The 19745-nt window shown below is 59.6% G+C and overlaps 2 protein-coding genes across 5 annotated transcripts in view; both read right to left on the bottom strand.

The window, feature by feature from the left end:
* MAP4K2 (mitogen-activated protein kinase kinase kinase kinase 2) overlaps positions 1 to 8610 on the bottom strand; it is a 26067-nt gene extending 17457 nt beyond the window's left edge. Inside the window, exons 1-8 of one of the 3 annotated variants that reach the window (XM_032798285.2) lie at positions 8463 to 8610; positions 3560 to 3617; positions 3026 to 3116; positions 2726 to 2790; positions 2109 to 2164; positions 1607 to 1654; positions 836 to 878; positions 342 to 414 (exon numbers count right to left, since the gene is read on the bottom strand). In XM_032798285.2, coding sequence (XP_032654176.1) covers positions 342 to 414; positions 836 to 878; positions 1607 to 1654; positions 2109 to 2164; positions 2726 to 2790; positions 3026 to 3116; positions 3560 to 3617; positions 8463 to 8558 — 530 coding nt within the window. In that variant the 5' untranslated portion in view covers positions 8559 to 8610. Of the gene's footprint in view, positions 1 to 341; positions 415 to 835; positions 879 to 1606; positions 1655 to 2108; positions 2165 to 2725; positions 2791 to 3025; positions 3117 to 3559; positions 3618 to 4386; positions 4623 to 8462 lie in introns of those variants that run through there. The other 2 variants (XM_032798292.2, XM_075073273.1) reach the window with 2 other exon arrangements.
* Positions 8611 to 9924: 1314 nt separating this feature from the next.
* Positions 9925 to 19127, bottom strand: MEN1 (menin 1). Of its 2 annotated transcripts, XM_075073274.1 has the most exons (11): positions 19024 to 19127; positions 18334 to 18793; positions 17796 to 18004; positions 16035 to 16163; positions 15672 to 15712; positions 14560 to 14647; positions 13618 to 13754; positions 13153 to 13291; positions 12341 to 12511; positions 11714 to 11854; positions 9925 to 11117 (listed from the first exon to the last, which is right to left on the bottom strand). In XM_075073274.1, exons 2-11 carry the CDS (start codon positions 18773 to 18775, stop codon positions 11049 to 11051), a joined length of 1566 nt encoding a protein of 521 aa, XP_074929375.1. In that variant the 5' UTR covers positions 18776 to 18793; positions 19024 to 19127; the 3' UTR covers positions 9925 to 11048. The 2 variants fall into 2 exon arrangements, with proteins under 2 accessions (XP_074929375.1, XP_032654192.1); XM_032798301.2 differs by lacking the exon at positions 9925 to 11117 and having other exon boundaries at positions 11124 to 11854.
* Positions 19128 to 19745: the final 618 nt, after the last annotated feature.

Here is a 19745-nt window from a genome sequence, read left to right as displayed (position 1 = left end):
CGCCAAGCCACCCCCGGGGCTCAGGCATCAGGCTCAGCTCACCAGTCTCCTCATCACAAGCCATTCCCAGCCTCCCAGCCCAATTCCCCAGCTGCTGGGCACCCCAAAGCACCCCCACAGCCCTCAGGCTCCACACCCTCCTCCATCCCTCACTCCAAACATCAAGATGCTGCCTCCCTCTGCCCCATCAAACCCCCTCCCCCCAGACACCCCCCAAGCTCCAAGACAGCCCCAGATGGAGTGTCCGAATGGTGAGATAGGCTGGGGTGGCCAGTTCACTCCACTCCCCCAACCATGTTCCCCTGGCGCGTAGTGTGGACGAGGGTGGGGATGTGAGGTACCAGTAGGGGGTCCCAATGAAGGACTTCCGCTTCGCCACTGATGCTGTCAGTTCAGCTGAGACTCCGAAATCCGCTGCAAGACGGGTGGAAGGGAGAAGCAGGGAATGACAGGAACCCTTGTTAGGGGGCACTATGGGGAAGGGACCCCATATACGTATTGTGGGTCTGTAGAGCACCTGTCATGATGGGTCATTAGTCACCACCATGGATGGAAGACAGGTGGGCACACACAGCTTCACTGGTGCCCCTCAGTTCTGACCCACACTTTCCTACTATACCAGCCCTGGGCTCTCCCCACCCCTCATTGGAGCCCCTCAATCCTAACCCACAGTTACTTGCTATCCTAGCCCTGGACTTCCTCCCTGATCCCCAACTCTGCCAGTGCCCCTCTGTCCTGACACACACACCCCTCTGGTGTCCCAGCCCTGGGCTCTCCCCAACCCACATAGGGATCCAGGTTTTCTATGGGGAAGGAGGAAGAGCAAGTAACTCACCCAGTTTCACATCTCCAAAGAGGGTGAGTAGGATATTGGCTCCCTGCACCAAAAAGGGGAAAGTCAGTATAGGAAGAACCACTGCTCCACTGGAGTGACCTCACCTGCTAAAGCAGCCTGCTCTGGAGATGAACCCAAGGGACTGGTGAAGGAGGGAGGGGAACATCACTCTCTGATCCTTCCCTTCCCCAAGCCCAATGGGATTCTCCCACTACCTTTGTTAACCCTGGGAACAACATGCTGCAGGATGTTACCACAGTGAAGGGCCAAGTGTGGGTGGCGAATGGAGTCAGCTGCCTGGGTCCTATTGGTGTTAACTTGGGAAAAGGGGATTAATAAGCAAAGGTGATCCCCAGCATAGGCTCATGGGTCTGATCCAGGGGGGATAAGGGAAAATCTGGGGCTGGATGGGCCCATGGGTCTGATCCGGGAGGATCTGAGGCTGGATGGGCCCATGGCTCTGATCTGGGGGGGTAAGGAGGGGGATCTGGGGCTGGATGGGCCCATGGGTCTGATCTGGGGGGGGTAAGAGGGGGATCTGGGGCTGGATGGGCCCATGGGTCTGATCTGGGGGGGGGTAAGAGGGGGATCTGGGGTGGATGGGCCCATGGGTCTGAGCTGGGGGGGGGGAAGAGGGGGATCTGGGGCTGGATGGGCCCATGGGTCTGATCTGGGGGGGGTAAGAGGGGGATCTGGGGCTGGATGGGCCCATGGGTCTGATCTGGCAGAACAGTGGGGGATCTGGTGCTGGATGGGTCCAGGGGGTCTCACCTTTATGTCCCGGTGCATCTTGCCTTTGGCATGTAGGTGGCTCAGGCCCTGGAGGGGGAGGAATGACTTTCTGAGTGCCCTCCTGTCCACGCATGTTGCCACGCACCCCCCAGCCTGACCTCCCAGACCCTCAGGAGGATGCTGGTCCACTCAGGGAGGGAGCATCAGCCACCTGTGCTCCCCCCGCCCCTCCATGGTGATGAGGCTAGTGCCTGTGCTGCAACTCACACAGCTCTTCCTGCCTCCAGGGACAGAGGAAGCTGCAGGGCAATCAACGGGAAACAAGGACTTCCTGCCTGGCCCAGGCCCCATCAGACACAGCCCCAGGCAGAGAACCCAGGTGTCCAGGCTCCCAGCCCACCTCCCCATCATCCTCAAACCCCACTCCCATCCCAGAGCTGGGGACAGGCACTCATCCTCAATCTTATGTGCCCCCAAATGGGGAGAGCCCAACAGAGGCTTCGAAGCCTCCAATCTGACCCTCGGCGCCCTGTTTACTCACCTGCAGCGTTTCTCTGCACACATAGGCAATCTGCTTCTCAGAGAGGGGGCCTGTGGCTGGAAGAGATGTACAGACGTAGACAGATACATACCTGGGGGTGGGGGGGGTCACTATTCTCCTGCCACAATCCAACCATTCCCCAAATACACCCCCATAATCTCTTCCAATGCTCAGCTACAAACACCCCAATTAACCCACTCCCACAGCCCCCAAATATCCCCCCCCCCCACAATCCAACACATCTAGCTTCTGCCTCATCACCTTCTCCATGTTGTAACAATGCCCCCCACTTCCTCCTATCCACCCCAACCCCCACATGACCGGGAACCAGAAGCATTTTGCAAACAGGAAGGGAAACTGACCAGAAAGTGAAACAGATGCCTCTTTTTACAACATTCTGATGAGAGAACATTCTGCCCCCCAATGTCAGAGCACATGGGAACCAGGATTCCAGCTCCAGGAGCAGAGTGGGGCCTTGTGGGTTAGAGCAGTGGGGCTGGGAGTCAGGAGTCCTGGTTTCTGTCCCTGGAAGAGGATTGGGGAAAAGAACCCAGGAATCCTGACTCCTAGCCGCCGCCCTCCCTCCCTGCTTCTAGTTACACCAGGCAAGGACTCACTGTGGTAGATTTCCTGCAGAGATCCTCCTCCACAGAACTCCATGCAGATCCAGAGACGGTCATTCCTGAGGGAGCAAGGGAGGAGATGTCAGCAGAGCACTGAGATGCAGCCGTCTCTGGGGTAGAGCTGTTGATACCAAGTTTTGCACACGAAGTGAAGGAAACTCATGTAAAATCTGGAGTGGGGGGAGGATGTTGAATGGAGTTATCTGAGGTGATCTGTTCCTAAAGCTGGACTGACTGTGAAGGGAGAGCACCCCCACCCAGCTCCCTGCAGCACAGCGCCCCGGTGTGTCTCACCTGAGGTAGCTGCCGAAATACGCCACCACGTTGGGATGCCCGCAGTCCCTGAGCGTTGTGATCTCCTGCTGGATGGAGCTGATGTCATCCCCTGGGAATGAGAGGAGTTGGGGGAATGTCAGGGAGGGGGCTGGGGGCATCATCCCAATGGAGCTGTGTCAGGGACATAGCCAGCTCCACAAGGGCTAACCCCTGCAAACTGGCTGCAGTACTCCCCATTCACCCACAGAACCCCCTGCCACAGGGGGCCCAGGCAGCATCAGGCGCTAAAGAGGCTAAGGGAGGGGTCACAGATTGTTCCTTATGGAGCAACGGTAGGCACTGCATTGGGGGTGAGGAGAGCACTGGGGAAGTGATACTGGGGGCAATTTGGGGGTGCACCAGGGTGAGTCTCAGGGCCAATTTGGGGGCAAACTGGAGGAATTTAGGGGTCATTTAGAGACACACTAGACCAGTGATTCTAGGTGAGTCCTGGGGGTGATGTGGGGACCACTGGAGCAGTGATTGTGGTGGTGGTGGTGTTCGGATTTTTACCTGGGTCCAGTTTGACGATCTTTATGGCAGCCAGCTCTGCTGTCTGGGTGTCCCGGGCCTAGGAACAGGGAAGGGGCCATCACTCGCAGGGACCTCAGCAATAGCTGTCTATGCGCCTATTGGGGGGTGGGGGAAGGGGCTCTGGATCCAGCTCATCTCAGTTCAGTGCCCCCCACCCTCCTCTGGGCTGCAGCGGGAGGGTTGTCTCCCAGATGTAGCCATTACACACACACACACCCTGGGTTGGTATCCCACCATTACCAGCCCAGATCCTCCTCCCCCAACACACCCTGCTCTCCCTGGAAGGCTCAGTTCTCAGGGCCCAGTGCTGCCCCCAGCCTCCTAGTGCAGAAAGATTCCCCACTCCCCAAATGGTCCTGGGTCAAGATACACCCCCCAAGGAGCTCCCCCAAACCCCATTTCTGAGCCTGAGGCTCAGGAGCCTGGGATCCACTTTGCACCCCACCCTGAACCCCAGAATTTTGGATCCCCCACCAGCCCAGGCCCCACCTCTCCTCCAGCCAACCCGAGGGCCCATCTCTCCCAGTTCAGTACCCCACCTTCCCCCTGAGAAGAGGGTACCTCTCCCCACCCACCTCACCCTCCGATCTGGAGCCTCTGTTGTCCTCCCTCCCCCCAACACACATTCTCCCCCTCCTCCCAATCTCAGGGTCTCTCCCCTGTTCACACTCGTGGTTTTTGACACCAAAACAGCCTTGTTCCGGATTTCCGGTGCCGATTCCCCCCACCCAGCACTTCCTGCCTCCAACTCTACCCCATCCGGGAGCCTAGCTGCAGATGGTGGGCGGGTGGGGCGACACAGATACCTCCCCATCCCAGCTCAGCTCTCCAACACCCAGGCCTGCGGCAGGTAGGGCATGTTGCAAAGCGCCCTTGTGCTGATGCCCAGACAGACAGACAGGATGTGAACTCCCTGTACCAGCAGCCCAGGGCTGGGGTGGGGGCAGGGGGCTCTGATGCCCCCTCCCCAGGACACAGGCATGACAGGGCCAGGTGCCCACCCAGCCCACAGACACAAGTTAAGCCACGCCACTGCACAGATGCCATCTGACGTTAAGCAATTTCCTTTTCACCCTCCCCATGTCTCCGGCTTGTTCTATAGCTCTGAGCCCTGCACCTGCCCGAGGCGTGTGGAGGAGGGAGAGAAGAATGAATGATTTCAGCTTTATAAAGAGCATTGAAGAGGGAAACACTCTAACCACTAGACCCTACCCCGCTTCCAGAGCTGGGATAGAACCCAGGAGTTCTGATTCCCACCGCTAAACCACTAGACCCCACAGGCAGCCAGGGAGAGAACCCAGGTGTCCTGACTTCCAGTAACACCTCCCACCTCCTAATCTCAGGGATCTGTAGGGTATAATACACCCCTAAGATTTACCTGTCTATGCCCTGCACAGCCCCTCTGACTGAGATCAGGCCAGGCACTGCACAGACAGTGAGCACCAGTTCCTGCCACAAAGAGCGCACAATTTAATTAGACACAGGATGGGAAGGGAAACAGAGGCACCAAGAGAGGAATTGACATGCCTAAGTTAAGTTACAAAGTCAGGAATAGAACCCAGGAGTCCTGGCTCCCACCCCATCTAACCCAGTGGCTCTCAACCTTTCCAGCCTACTGTACCCCTTTCAAGGGTCTGATTTCTCTTGTGTACCCCAAGTTTCACTTCACCAAAAAACTACTTGCTTATAAAATAAGCCCTAAAAATACAAAAGTGTCACAGCCCAGTTACTGAGAAACTGCTGACTTTCACATTTTTACCATATAATTATAAAATAAATCCAATGGAATATAAATATTGTACTTACATTTCAGTGGATAGTATATAGAGCAGTATAAACAATTCATTGTCTGTATGAATTGTTTAGTTTGTACAGACTTCACTAGTGCTTTTTATGTAGCCTGTTGTAAAATTAGGCAAATATCTAGATGAGTTGATGTACCCCCTGGAAGACCTCAATGTACCCTGGGTTGAGAACCATTGGTCTAAACTGCTGGATCCCACCCCCTTCCCAGAGCTGGGGAAAGAACCCAGGAGTCCTGGCTCCCAGCCACATGCACCACAGTGCAATGAACTCACTAGTGCTTGGCCTCTATGGGCCCAGCCTGGGCATCTCTCTCTCAAAGCTCTGCTCCCGCCTGGCTCACCAACCTGTGCTGGGGCAGGCATTGCAGGGGGGAGTCTACTCCTTCCAGCCCCACACTGCTCCCTGGGGCCACCCTCCCAGCCCCTCCATCGCGGGAGTCTGCACCTAGGCTGTGTAGGAGGCTGAGCAAGATGTTGGGCCCTTGTGGTTCTCAAAACTAGAGAGCACAAGGGGGTGCAGGCTTCACAGCGACTGTAGGCCCAGTGCATTGCCCACCCCAGCTCCTTGCCTCCCCCCAGCCCCACACTGCTCCCTGGGGCCACCCTCCCAGCCCCTCCATCTCAGGGACTACCTGCAGCTTCCCCTCCCCCATGCCAGGGGCTCTGTGCCCACATGCCAGGTACCCAGTGCCTCCCCCACGTCAGGGGCTCTGTGCCTCTCCTTCCCCCCAGTACCAGGTTCCACATTCTCCCCCTCTCCAATGTCAAGGACTCTGTGTCCCCATTTCCTCCATCAAAGAAAAACAATTTCCAAGTCTGAGCATGAAACGGCTGCCTCTTGGCCCTGGTCATTCACTCCTGACCCTGGCAGATCTCAGCCCTAGAGCTAACCTCACAGGCTGAGCTCTGGGGGGAGGAGGGGTGTTATGAGTGGCCCAGCAGGCAAGGGGCACAGAGCCTGTCTACCCCACACAACCCCGGCTGCACGACACCTTTGAGTCGACACAATGGTGGCACAGAAACAGCTGGCAGCATGGTGGTTCTGGCCACCCTAGTGCCTGGGAAGGGCGAGCATTAGATCCCACCCCCAATGGCCTGAAATTGGTTCAGATCTGGCCAGCCACAGCCATGGTACCTCGGGTGCTGGGGGCAAAGGAAGCCTCGGGAATGAACCCTAATTAGCTGATGCAAATGCCAGCTCATCCTTCGCAACGCTCAGTGTTGTGGAGCTATTCCCCAAGTGTAGGTAGGGCTAAGCCTGCACCACCGGCAGGAATAGAACCACTCCCCTCCCAGCATCTGGGGTAGAACCCAAGAGTCCTGGCTCCCAGCCCCTCTGCTCAACCCAGGATAGGTCACCCCATGCACTGGACCCCTCTCGAGGGGGCCCTCCCTGTCTTCGCAGCTCCCCTTCCATTCCTTCACACCTTCCTGGTCTGGCAATGAAGTGCCAGTTGCAGAGGTCTGAGTTTCTGACAGCGCCCCAGGGACCCCTCAAGGGGCTCCCCCACACATTTCTGCCCGTGCACAATGCCTTGCCACCCCTACCCCATGCCTGTAACCCTCCTCCACATACATCATGCACCCCTCAGACCTGAACATCAGCCCCTTCCTCAGAATACCCTGTGCACTTTCCCCATCCACCCCCAGGGCAATCCCCCACCACTTGCCCCAAAGACAGCCCTCACCCAGGACACCCCACAGGAACCCCACCGCAGGCATCTGGGTCATGCCCCCCATGCGTCGAGCTAGTCTTGCCAGCCACTGCTATCCTGCTCTACCGCCCAGGACAAAAATCCTGCCAGGCGCCCCCAGATTTCCCTGTGTACCCACCCCTGCCCTTAGCACAACCCCACACAACCCTGCCCCCCATGCACCCCCAGCTTCCCTGCCCCCATATATCCCCTAGCTCCCCCTGAATCTCTCAGGGATCCTCTGACCCAATTCCCTACGAGCCCCCCAAATATTCCAAGATCCTTCATCCACCCTAGTCTCCCCTTGATTCCTAGGCCGGCCAGGCCCAACCCTGAGCACCTCCGCCTGGGCTTTCCTTTTCCCCATTCATACACCTCACTGTATCCCAGCTCCTAAACCCCCAGACTACTCTCCATCCCCAGTCCACAAGATTCACCCCCCTGCCCTGCAGCACCCACCCTCCAGTGTCCCCAAGACCCATTGACTCACATACCTCCCAAGGCCAGGAAATCGCCTAGCTCCCTGTAACCCCAGCCCAGCCTCACGGGCCCCAGTGTCCCCTCTTATCTTCCTGGGCCACCATGCACCCCACCTCATCTTTCCAGCCCCACATACCTGCTCTTTTGCTCCATGAGACCACTGCTCCAGCTCCCCATGGCCCAGGACCCCCTCTGTGCTCTGCCATGCCCCCACCCCAGTTCCCCTCAGCCCTTGGCTCCCTGACATGCCCCCTAATTCTCCCTCGGCTTCCCACAACCCTCTATGCTCTCTGCCATGCCCCTACCCCCACCCCAGCTCCGATGCCCTAGTATCCTCTCTATACACGGCACGCACCTCCGCCCCAAGCCCCTCCCCTCCGGCCCGTACACCCCCCCGCGCTTCCCCCCATCCGGCCTGTGAGCCCTGCGCCTTCCAGATCAGTAGTCACCAAACCCAACATAGATTAAAACTCCCACCCCACCCCACACTTTTCTCCCATTCACAAATCCCCTCCTGCACTGCAAGCCCCTCATCCCCTGCTCCACCCCAGACCACACATCCCCAGTCGCGACCACCCGAGGCTCCCGCTCCGCCAGCCTCGACGCTCCCAGCGCGATCGGGCGGGCGTCGACGCGACATCGCCCTACTGACCGCTCACCCCTCCGGCCCCGGGGCAAGATCCCGACAGCCCCCTTCACCATATAAATAAGACATCCCGATGACCGTAGGCCGGGCGTACGGTCGGCTGTCTCCGGTTTAGGGTGGTCCCTAGCCCCCCGTGTGTTGCCCGCCCCGTTCGCGACGTGGTGGTACGAGTGTATGTCTACTTAGCGGGGGTATGTCGGGCGCCCGACACCCCCCTGCGCTCCCCCTCCGGCCCCGGGCGCCCGACGCCCCCTCACCTTGTAGACATCGCCGTAGGTGCCCGCCCCGATGCGCTGGATCAGCTCGTAGCGGAGCCGGGGGTCCAGCAAGGAGACGTCCCGCAAGAGGCTCATGGTCCCCGGGGAGCCGCGGGGCAGCAGAGTACGGCGCGTCCCTGCCGGCCAGGGAACCAGGGGGGAGGGAAGCGGAACCAGCCCTGCCCCCCTGGGGGCGGGGAGAGCGAAGGGGGTCACACCCCCAAACAGGGGAGGGGACAGGCCCTGCTGATGGGACGGGCGAGGGGACTGGGGGGGGGGTCACATCCCCTAAAGAGAGAGGGGAGAGAAAATCAGCCTTGCTGGTGGGGAGAGCAGCCAGGGCAAGGGGTCTCACGCGCTGCTCCTGCTGGAGACCCCTCCCCCCAAAACAGGAGCCTGGAAAGAGCGTGCCACCCGCCATGGCTTTAGGCCAGCTTGGGGGTGAGAGGCTGGGAGCCAGGACTCCTGGGTTCTGTCCCCAAATCTGAGAAACCCATTTGCACAGGGCTAGCCCACGGCCACGCCACCACCACTAGTATTGTGGTACCATAACCCATCTACACATGGGCAGGAAAATCCATCCCCGCTCTGAGCTGAGCAGGCATCTCCCAACCCCCTTTCCCGCCTGGGGCCAGCACCAAATTATCCTTCTCTGCTGCAAACATCACTGATCACTTGTGACAGCCTGAACCAAGCGCCCTGCCACAAAGCCTGCGCAGGGCCGGCTCAAGAACCCCCTCTCCCCTTGGCACTGCAGGGAGCCCCACCACAGGCTAGAACTAGACACAGGTGTAGGCAGCAAGTTATTTAGGCCCCTGGTGCTCATGCTCCACTCAATATTCAGGAATGTGGGCCCACTGTTTGGACATGCTTTGAGGGGCCTCATGCTTCAGGGGGACATGGGTCCAGGGCAGCCTGAGGGGATAACAGGTCTGGCCCCAGCAAGCAGCCACCCCCACCCCACCCCCATTCCACCCCTTCCCCCAAGCCTTCATCCCATCTCCTTCCAGCTTTCACCCCCTCCTTCAAGCAATGCCAGGAGCTAGCAGGGGGGCACAGGTTGGGGCCAGGTCACTTGCTGCTGCTGGCACAAGGATGCTCCGGACCCCACATCCCCCTGAAGCGTAGGGCCTGGGGCAGTAGCCCCACTCCGTCCTATGGATAGGAGGGCTCTGCTTGAACCCATTCTGGGCACCACCACCAATTACACAAACTTGGCACCCATGGACACAGGCCACACGCCAGCCAAGCCCTGAACAAAGGCAGCAGGGAAACTAGCTTGTCTGGGCCTGAGGCCTGTGAGATTGGCCAGGAAGTGTATTGCAGTCCTACTCCCTACAGTGCCCCCTGCTGGGAGAGGCCAGGGCTGGAGTAGCGGGGAGCTCCCCCCAATTTAGCTCCTGCCCTGCTCCCAAGGAGGAACCAGCACCGGCAAGAAACAAACCAGCCACTAGGAGCAGACTATTTTAAAACCAGCTTTTTTATTAACTCTTCATGCTACTAAAAAATACACATTTAGTAGCCATGTCCCCCCCCCACCCTGCCCTTTGTGGGAACCCTCAGGCTGTTTATCACAGTCCTGCCAAAGCTGTCCCACCCCAGCACCATCCACCCACCTTCTAACTGTACAAAGCCCTGCCTGCCCCCACTCCAGCTCTGTCCCCATGACCCTTCAATGCAAACCCCATGTCAGCCACTAGAGGGAGACAGTGGGGCCCAGCAGGACACACTGCTTAGAAGTCCCTTGGCTTCCCCATTTAGCACAGCCTCAGGAGTTCTCTGCCTGAGCTGCACCAGGAAGGCAGTGCCCACTACAAATGTATTTGCTATGGCCCTGCTGGGGCTTGTTTAGCGGGAGCCGTCAGCCCAGTGGAAAGCCCACTGAGTTCCCAGGGGTTGGTCATATCTCATTATTCCCCTGTGCCTGGTGGCATGCTCAGATGCCCCCCAGCAACCCCTGCTGTCCGCCCCTACCCCTCCAGCAGATCCAGCGCTCTCAAGGGAAAGGCCTCAGTTGAGAACAGAAGGGGGGGGGGGGGGGACATGACCACCTACAGAGGGGAGATGGGGGGAGGGAGCATGACCAGGGAGGAGGAAGTTTACATTACAAACTCCAGGGAGGAAGAGGTACAAAGCCCCGCATCCGCCATGCTAAACAGTTGTGGCTCTACCCAGGGCTTTGTGCAGGGCCGGAAGATGCCTTGGAAGCTCAGGACACAGCAGCTGGACTCCGGAAAGATCAAAGAGAGCTGCTAACCCACCCACCCCCAGCCTAAAGAGAAAGAGCTCCCCTCCCCCACATGGCTGACTGGGGGGCACAGAATGGGATGTGGCTTCCTTCTCCTCTAGAGGGTGTGGGCAAAACCTGGCCCCGGGGCAGGGCACGGGCTGGCTCAGGTCAGTCTGTATTTTGGAGAGACCTCATCCAGAAACAGCTTACTGTGTGTGTCAGAGGGGACAGAGCCATAGCTCCTCAAAAGAAGAGGTGCAAGGTAGAGAGAACCTCCACCAAATTCCTGCAGCTCTCCCGGATATGTGGAGAACACACAGAACTCATCACCCCTGAACCCCAGAGCTCAGGGGGGCTCAGGGCATGACAGCTCCTGTCTCTTTGTGGGGGGTAATATTAGAGCTGGGGCGCCAGCGCTCGGAGGCCTTCTTGGGCGGGGGGGCTCCTCAGGCTTGGACTCGCGGCAGGATCCGCGGCAGCGCCCCTCGCGGGGGTCCTCGCTGCCCTGCTCATCAAACCCACAGAGCCCCCTCCCTCATGCCATGGGGAGTCCAGGAAAGCTACAGCAGGGTGAGGCAACCCGTGCATCTGGGAGCGACGGGGCCCGGGCGCTTCCCCATGTCCTATTTAAAGGCAACAATTCCTCGCCCCATGAAGCTGAGCCTGGCAGAGCTTGGCAGGGGGCAGCACTGCATCCCAGCACCCCCCATGGGGCTCAGAGGGACTTGCGGGGGCGCTTGAGGAAGGCCAGAGTATAGTCTCTCGGGGCCGACACCTTCTGCTTCTTCATCTGCACCTGGGACTGGGCCGTGAGCTGCAGCTTGATGGCGCTCGAGTTGATCTTGGCGGCCACCAGCAGCTCCTTCATGCCCTTCATCTTCTCGCTCTGGAAGGTGAGGACAGGCCCCTCAGGCGGGGGAGCCGGGGGGATCCCTGGGGCAGGGGGCCCCCCCCCCTCCTTCTCTGCTGCAGAGGGCTTGTCTGGCCGCGGGCCTGAGCTGGGGCGCCGGCGCTCGGAGACCTTCTTGGGCAAGGGGGGCTCCTCAGGCTTGGACTCGCGGCGGGGTCCGCGGCGGCGCCCCTCGCGGGGGTCCTCGCTGCCCTGCTCATCGTCCTCATTGGCCTCTGCCTCCCGCGCCACGATCGTCACCTTCTGGCGCACCTGGGGGCGGGGGGGAGGGAGTGAAGGGAGGGGCCGGCACCCCACAGCCACTGCAACCCCTGCCCTAGAGCCCCAGCCCCCAAATCCAGCAGGGACCCCTCAAAGCCCAACCCTAAACCCCATGCCCTGCTGACAACTTATCCTGAACCCTTAAATCCAGGAGGCACCTCCCCAAGCCCCATACGCTCAAACCCCAGCCCTGAGCCCCCCAGCACTGAGCCCCTTGTCCCCCAAAACTCCAGCCCTAAGCCCCCAAATCCAGCAGGTACCCCCCATCCCCACATGCTCAAACCCCAGCGCTGATCCCCTGGTCCCCCAAAACTCCAGCCCTGAGCGCCCCCAAATCCAGCAGGGACCCCCCAAGTCCCCCAAACTCAGCACAAAGCTCTCCATCCCCCCAATACCACCTGAGCTCCCCAGCTCAGATGATTCACCACCCAACACACGCTGCTTCCCAGATGAACCTTTGCCACGGCCCCCTCTCACCTGCCCATCAAAGCGTCCCAGCGACTGCACCAGGAAGGTGGCCCAGCCCACGTGCAGCACAGGTGTGGGGCTGCCCTCCTCCCACTTGCAGATGCCATCATAGAAGCGCAGCAGGTGGGCGAAACACTCAGGATCCTGCAAGGCCGAGCCCCCAGCCTGCACCGGGGACCCCTGAACGCGGAAAGAGGGGTTAGTGCCTTCCAGGGGCCCAACACGCCAGGAGCTAAACAGCCCCTCCAGCCTGGTGCCCTCCTCTCCCCCACAAATCAGCCCCATGTCCCCTCCACCCTGATTCTCCCTCCCCCGATCAGCTCCAGAGCCCCTCCCAGGGCCGTCGGGGGGGGGGGGGCAAGTGGGGCAATTTGCCCCAGGCCCCAGGCCTCACAGGGGCCCCCATAAGAATTTTTTGGGGCCCCTGGAGCGGGGTCCTTCACTCACTCTGGGGGCCCCGGAAAACTCCCACGGGCCTGGGCCCCCGGAGCTTTTTCCGCCACCGAAGACCCCAGGCCCCCTGAATCCTCTGGGAGGCCCTGGCCCCTCCAGCCTGGTGTGTTCCCCCGCCTCCCCGATCAGCTCCAGAGTCCTTCCAGCCTTGTGTGTCCCTCCTCCCCCCCTGCCCACAATCAGCTCCAGAGCCCTTCCAGCCTGGTGTGTCCCCCCGGACCCCCGCCCACAATCAGCTCCAGAGCCCTTCCAGCCTGGTGTTCCCCCCCGCCCCAGATGAGCTCCAGAGCTCCTCCAGCCTGGTGTCCCTCTATTCCCCACCACCACCCCAAATCCCAGAGGCCCATCCAACTCAGTACCCCACTCACCTCTCCTCTCTCCCCAGCACCTTTCTCCTCCAGTGGCTCTGCCAGGTTGGCCACCTCCTTGAGCAGGTTGGGAACCACGTCGTTGGCCACATCAAAGAATTCCTTATAGATCTCCTCATCCTCCCGGCAGTAGTTATAGCTGGGGGAGGACAGGAACAAGGGAGGCAGTGAGCAGCTGGGGCCAGCGCCCCATATTGGGGAGAGGTCCTATGCCCCATTCCCCACTGCCATCCAGCCCCTAGGCCTGGGGCCAGCCCCTGTGTCCCATTCCCCCACTGCCAGCCAAATCCCAGGCTTGGGCTCAGATCAGAGCCAGCGACTCCTAGAGGGGAAGGCACTGTGTCCTTCCAGACATGAGTTACTCCAGTCTCCTTTTCAGGCAAGCAGTTTCATGGGCTGGTGGCCAGCCAGGCCCTAATGAAGGGAAAGGTTTGGGGCCACAGGGTGGGCTCCTGGGGCACTCACTCCTGGATGACAGTGGCTGTGTCAGCCCAGGCCTCCAGCGCCTCCTTGACATTCTTGTTGCGACAGTGGTAGCCAGCCAGGTACATGTAGGGGTAGATGTGCTCATTGTTGTAGTACTTCCTGGCTGAGCTGATGCCCTGGCAAGGGAGGAGGGGGGTAGAGGAACAGAATAAAAGGACGTTCTCAAACTTCTCAGGAACATTTATGTTTTACAAATTACATTTCAACCACAACCCCCCTGCGGTCCCAGCCCCGGGCTCCCCCCCCAGTCCCGACCCGCAGTCCCCAGCGATCCCAGCCCCGGGCTCCCCCCCCAGTCCCGACCCGCAGTCCCCTGCGTCCAGCCCCGGGCCCCCCCCAGTCCCGGACCCGCAGTCCCTCCGGTCCAGCCCCGGTCCCCTCCACATCCCGACCCGCAGTCCCCTGGCGGTCCCAGCCCCGGGCTCCCCCCCACCCCCCAAGTGCCCGACCTCGCAGTCCCCAGCGTCCAGCCCCGGCTCCCCCCACCAGTCCCGACCGCACAGTCCCCAGCAGTCCCACCCCGGCGCTCCCCCCCCAGTCCGACCCCGAGTCCCCCGTGTCCCAAGCCCGCCCCCCACCAGTCCCTAGACCCGCATCCCACACGGTCCCAGCCCGGGCTCCCCCCCCAGTCCCGCACCCGCAGTCCCAGCAGTCCAGCCCGGGCATGCCCCCCCCAGTCCGACCCGCAGTCCCCCGGTCCAGCCCCGGGCTCCCCCCACCAGTCCCGACCCGCAGTCCCCAGCGGTCCCAGCCCCGGGCTCCCTCCAGTCCGACCCGCAGTCCCCAGTGGTCCCAGCCCCGGGCTCCCCCCAGTCCCGACCCGCAGTCCCCTGCGATCCTAGCCTTGGGCTCCCCCCAGCTCTGCCAGTGCCCCTCAGTCCTGACCCACCACCCCCGTGATCCCAGCTTGTACTCCTTCACCTTATGGTAGATGGAGAGGGGGTCTGGTCTGCCTGGTGTCGGCTCCAGCTCCTCCAGGTCAGCCAGGTTGCCCAGTGCCATCGGGTACCTGCCAGGGCAGCAGAGCAGACGGGCAGCTGGAATGGGGGGAGGGATCCTCTATCCTGACTTCTGCCCTCAACAGGCGGCACTGGGGCAGCACTGCAATGCCTAGCACTTGGGGGCGGGGCACCCCAAGGCAGCAGATGGTAAAAGACCCATTGATTTCAATGGGTGCTGGGAAAGACCCACCCACTGTCTCCTGCCAGTGCCATCCCCTGTTGCACCGCGTGCTCTGCACCGTGACTCCTTGGCGCGCACATCCCAGCGGCCAGCAGAACATGCTCACGGGCCAGCCCCACAGGCAGGAGAAGAGCTGATCCAGCCCAGAGCTGGGCTCTGTTAGAGAACATCTCCATTCCCACCAACCCTGCCTAGCCCTGGAGCTCCACGTGCTCTACAAAAGGAGCCAAAGTGGCCAGCCCTAGGCTGGGAGGGATTCTGCTGTGCACAGACCAGTGAAAATACACTTCCGTCGCTAAAAACCAACGTTCACAGCCAGGCAAAGTCAGCAAAGCACGGCCAATGCGGCCGGCTGAAGGACGTCTCCTTGGTGGACGTGGACAGGGGACGGGGACAGTTTGTGCTACCGGTTACAAAGCTGCAAACTTCTGCCATCTCAACCGCTCCCGTCACTAAACAACGGGCTGACCTCGAGAACGTCCCCCAGAAGTGAACATTTAAAATCAAAACAAACAGGAAAAACGCTTACAAATAAACATCAGTGTGAGCTGTCAAAACTATACAAAATAAAAACCTGTGTCTGCCATGCCTAATGAGCCCCACCCTGCAGATGGAGAAACTAATGATCAGAGGTAAAAACTCAAGGCCATGGAGTGCTCCCCACTGCCCTCCAGAACTGGGATAGAACCCAGGAGTCTGGGCTCCCAGCTCTCCCCAGCTCTAACACACTAAACGCTACTCCCCCACCAGAGCCAGGGATAGAACCCAGGAGTCCTGGCTCCCAGCCCCCCCGCTCTAACCACTAGACCTCCCTCCCCGAGCTGTGGTTTCAAAAGTCCAGCTGTACTGACCTCTCCAGGTGCCCCATGTCGTAGAGAACCCACAGGAGCCGCTGCAAGGAAAGGGAAGGGTGGGTTACTGAGGACACAGAGCCATGGGAGTGGGGTGGGGGATGAGACCCGAGTCCCCTGTGGATAAAATCCCAGTGGAAGCGAGGGCCATGCGTGGCGGAGGGACAAACGGTTGGATGAACGTGGAACGGTGTGCGGTGCATACAGCACTGGAGGGATGTGGGGTAGAGCAGACTAGAACAACTTGGAGGGGGCCATGCGGGGAGGGAGGGAGTAGATGGGCTTGTGGATAGGGCAGGCATGGGGGTGTGCCCAGGGGGAAGGGGACTGGACACGCACACCTTGAGAGGGGGCATGTCCCACCTGCTGCAGCTGCAACAGCTCCAGGCTGTCAGTGTGCAGGTCAATGGAGGGGTTGATGGCGCACACCATGAAGGCCACCTCCATGTGCCGGTCACAGCGCAGGTACGAGCCCTTCAGGTACAGCCAGCTCTGTGGGGTACAGCGGCAGGTAAGTGAGGGAGCTGGGCCAGGCTACCCCTGAGCCCAGAGCAGGGGGATAGGGCTGAGAGCCAGGACTCCTGGGTTCTATCCCCAGCTCTGCCTCTGATGCTGGGCAAGTCCCTTCCCCTCTTGGTGCCTCTATTCTGACTGTGAGTCCCTTCAGGGCAAGGACCATCTCTCACTGGGTCTGAGCAGCCCCTGCCCCGATCTCAGCTGGGGTCTCAGTGGCACCTGGTCCGATGGGGGCCAGTGACTGAATGCACCCCTGTATTCACATCCTGCACACGACTGTAATAATATATTTGTACCAAATATGTCCTGTGAGATATCATTTGAAAAGTAACAACTCTCTACTCAGTAATATCCTGGTGGGAGGTGTGGAGCAGCCCTATATAGAGAGTAACAAACATAAGCAGACATTATGACTGAAATGTGTTTACCAGACATGGCAGAGGGGTGGAAGGGACTGTTCCTCAAAGGACAAGCTGGCACCTCTAGCCAGGTGTCACCAGAGTTAACTGCATTTTAGCAAACAACATGGAACCTCTTTCACTATGAGAACCCATGGCTCCATCCTCACCGCAGGAAGGAACTTGATCTAGGGGTAACCTCAGGACAGCGCATGTCAAAGGAGACAGGACTAGGAAAATGAGGGGCAAACACACTGGGGGCGGGGGGGGGAAACTGTCACTCTCTCTCGCCTGCGAAGACAAGGGAACCAGCCTTTGTAAGGGGTTCTGACCAGAGAACTGGGGCTGTCCCACTTCTGGGAGCACATGCTAAGGATTTTACCTTGAACCAAGTCCAGTTTGTTGCATTTAGTTGCTTGAATGCGCTTTATCGGGATTTCCCTTGTAACTGTTTCTGATTTTACACCACATACTTGTTCTCACTCACATCCTCTCTGTAATTCAACTGGTTTTATTCTTTTTAAATCAAGTCCAATCCTGTGCTGTGTTTCAACTGAACTGTCTGGGTAACTCCAGTTAAAATAGCAAACTGCTGCACACTGACCTCTAATATCTGACCCACCCAGGGATGGACTGGACAGTGCAGAAAATTCAGGACCAGGAACATGCTGGGGTTGCCCTGCGGGTGGTAACTAAGGCTGCTGGAAGCCAGAGCATGGCTGGTGTTTGCTGACAGGCTGCTGGGGTCAGAGCTACTGGACCAGGACTGTGGCTATCCACAGACACTCGGGGGGGGGACCTGCATGCTGCTTGTAGGAAGCCCAGGTGGCAGCTAGAGCAGCAAAACGTTGTGCAGCACCCAGGGCAGGTGGTGACACACCCCTCACTGGTCTGCTTTGCACCCCAGAATGTGACAGAGCCCCTCAGATCTTGTCCATGGTCTGAACAGCACCTGGCCCCATGGGTGGGGCCCTGATCTCAGTCTGGCAGATACCTCAGCGACACCAATTCATGTGGATCAGTTATTAGTTACAAACTGCACCATCTACTAAGGTTAAAGCCCAGGGGATCTTGCACAGCAGTTTTTTGATCCAAGCAGGCAGCCCCAGCCCTGCACAGACCCCAAGCCCCATTCCGCCCCCTACCGCCCTACCTCCTGCAGCTATGTCTCACCACAGTCCCCCAACGCTAATGGCCTCCCCTCACTTACCCGCTCAGCCACGCCGGCATTCACGGTCTGCCCACGTCGGTCCTCATTGCCTTTGCCGTGCCAGGTCACCTCAGCCGTCTGCTCACCATCCCGACCAAACACCACCCAGGCATGGTCCTCAGAAAGCGCCAGGTGTACATCCGGCAGCCCCAGCACCTGGCAGGCTCCCACCACAGCAAAGGCCACCCCTGAGCTGTCCAGCTTAGTGCCTGCAAGGAACACATAGCACTAGGGGGTGCTGTGCTGCCAGGAGCAGCGTGGGGCTCATTAGGGGGCACTCTCCCCTTGCAGCCAGTGCTGACCCCTGCACCAGTGTGGTGCTAGGGGTGCTATGCTGCAAAGACCAGGGTGGGGCTCAGTCGGGGGTGCTCTGCTCTCAGTCAGTCCCAACTCCAATGTGCGATCACTAGGGGGTGCTGAGCTGCAGGGAGTAGGCAAGAGGAAAAGCAGAGCAGAGTATTTTCAGGCTCCCCCAGTGCAGCGCCCCACACTGGGCCAGGGCGGTACTGTCTCCATCCCCATGCTAGTGGGCCCCTACCTGTGATGAAGCTGAAGAGGGACTGGATGTGGGCCCGGTCTTTGAAGTAGGAGCGGCTGAGGCTGTTCCAGATGACATCCGACACCTTCTTGACCAGCTCGCGGGAGGAGAAGCCCTCGGGCCGGGGGTAGAGGGACAGGTCAACAGCGCCACGGATCTGGGCGGTGAAGCGGGCGTACAGCGCAGCCACGATGGACAGCTCAGCCACAGGGAAGTAGGTGAGGCTGTCGGGCTCCGGTCCCGGGCGTGGCTCGAAGCTGATGCCCGGCACGTTGGTGGGTATGACGCGGTTCACAGCCAGGAAATGCTCCACAAAACCCAGCACCAGCGACAGCAGCACCAGGTCGGGCTGCTCCTGCTGCAGCTCGGCCATGAATAGCCGCACCACGTCCTCCACCGAGCGCAGCGGGAACAGGGCCTTCTGCCATGGCTTCAGCCCCATGGCGGGCACGCAAGGCAGCTGGGGAGAGGAGAGAGCATCGGGGTGGCTGAGGGGAGGGCCAGGGCCAGGGCCTCCCCAGAGCCAGCTCAGGCCGCCGGAGCTGGGAGTCGGGGGCTGTGTGTCTGCCTCGCTGTCTCTCCCTCGCCCCTCCCCCCAGGGTGAACAGCTATTAGGGGGTTTGTCCTACACAGACAGCTGTCCCTCCCCACCCGAACAGAAGGTGTCCCCCTCCCCCAGGCCCCCTTTACCAGAGGCAGCGGTCCCTCCGCCCCCCTCCAGCTTCACTCTCTCAGCACAGGCACAGTAGCAGCCATGCTAGGCCTGCAAGGCACTATGGGAGCCGCAGGGCGCGATGGGAATTGTAGTCAGCTTGGCCAGCCAATCACACCATGTCCCCCAAGGCATGCAGAGAGTTATAGCTTATAATTAACCCCGATACCTTATGGGAAATGTAGTCTGATGCCTGAGGAGGGCAGCCAGTGTGCCCCACAGCACGATGGTAGTGGTCCTGTTAACTGGCTGCCCACAGCCTCCTGGGAAATGAAGTTTGGCACCCCAGAGGGAGGGCCCACCTGCCGTTGTACATGCTGGGAGCTGTAGTTTTTCCAGCAGTACTTTCAGAGACTTAGTTGGTATGGGTACTTCCACCTTTTCATGTTCTCTGTATGTATAAATATCTTCTGTCTGTGTGTTCCATTCTATGCATCCAAAGAAGTGAGTTGTAGCCCACAAAAGCTTATGCTGAAATAAATTTTAGTCTCTAAGGTGCCACAAGTACTGCTGTTCTTTATTCAGAGACTTGTACTTCCTCAAGGAATTATGGGCACTGTAGTCGCATGGCCTACTCCAGCCGGAGGTGTTCTAGGGCTGTCCGCACCCAGCGCCCAGCTGGCTCTTTACTTTTTTTAAACCTTGAGGCCATTTGAGCCCTCCAAGGGATAGTGGGAATTTTAATGATGTCATTGACCCT

Source organism: Chelonoidis abingdonii, chromosome 17 (genome assembly GCF_003597395.2).
Source record: "Chelonoidis abingdonii isolate Lonesome George chromosome 17, CheloAbing_2.0, whole genome shotgun sequence".
Taxonomy (NCBI): Eukaryota; Metazoa; Chordata; order Testudines; family Testudinidae; genus Chelonoidis; species Chelonoidis abingdonii.
Note: the sequence above shows the minus strand (reverse complement) of the source record. Positions and strands in the feature narration are given on the sequence as shown.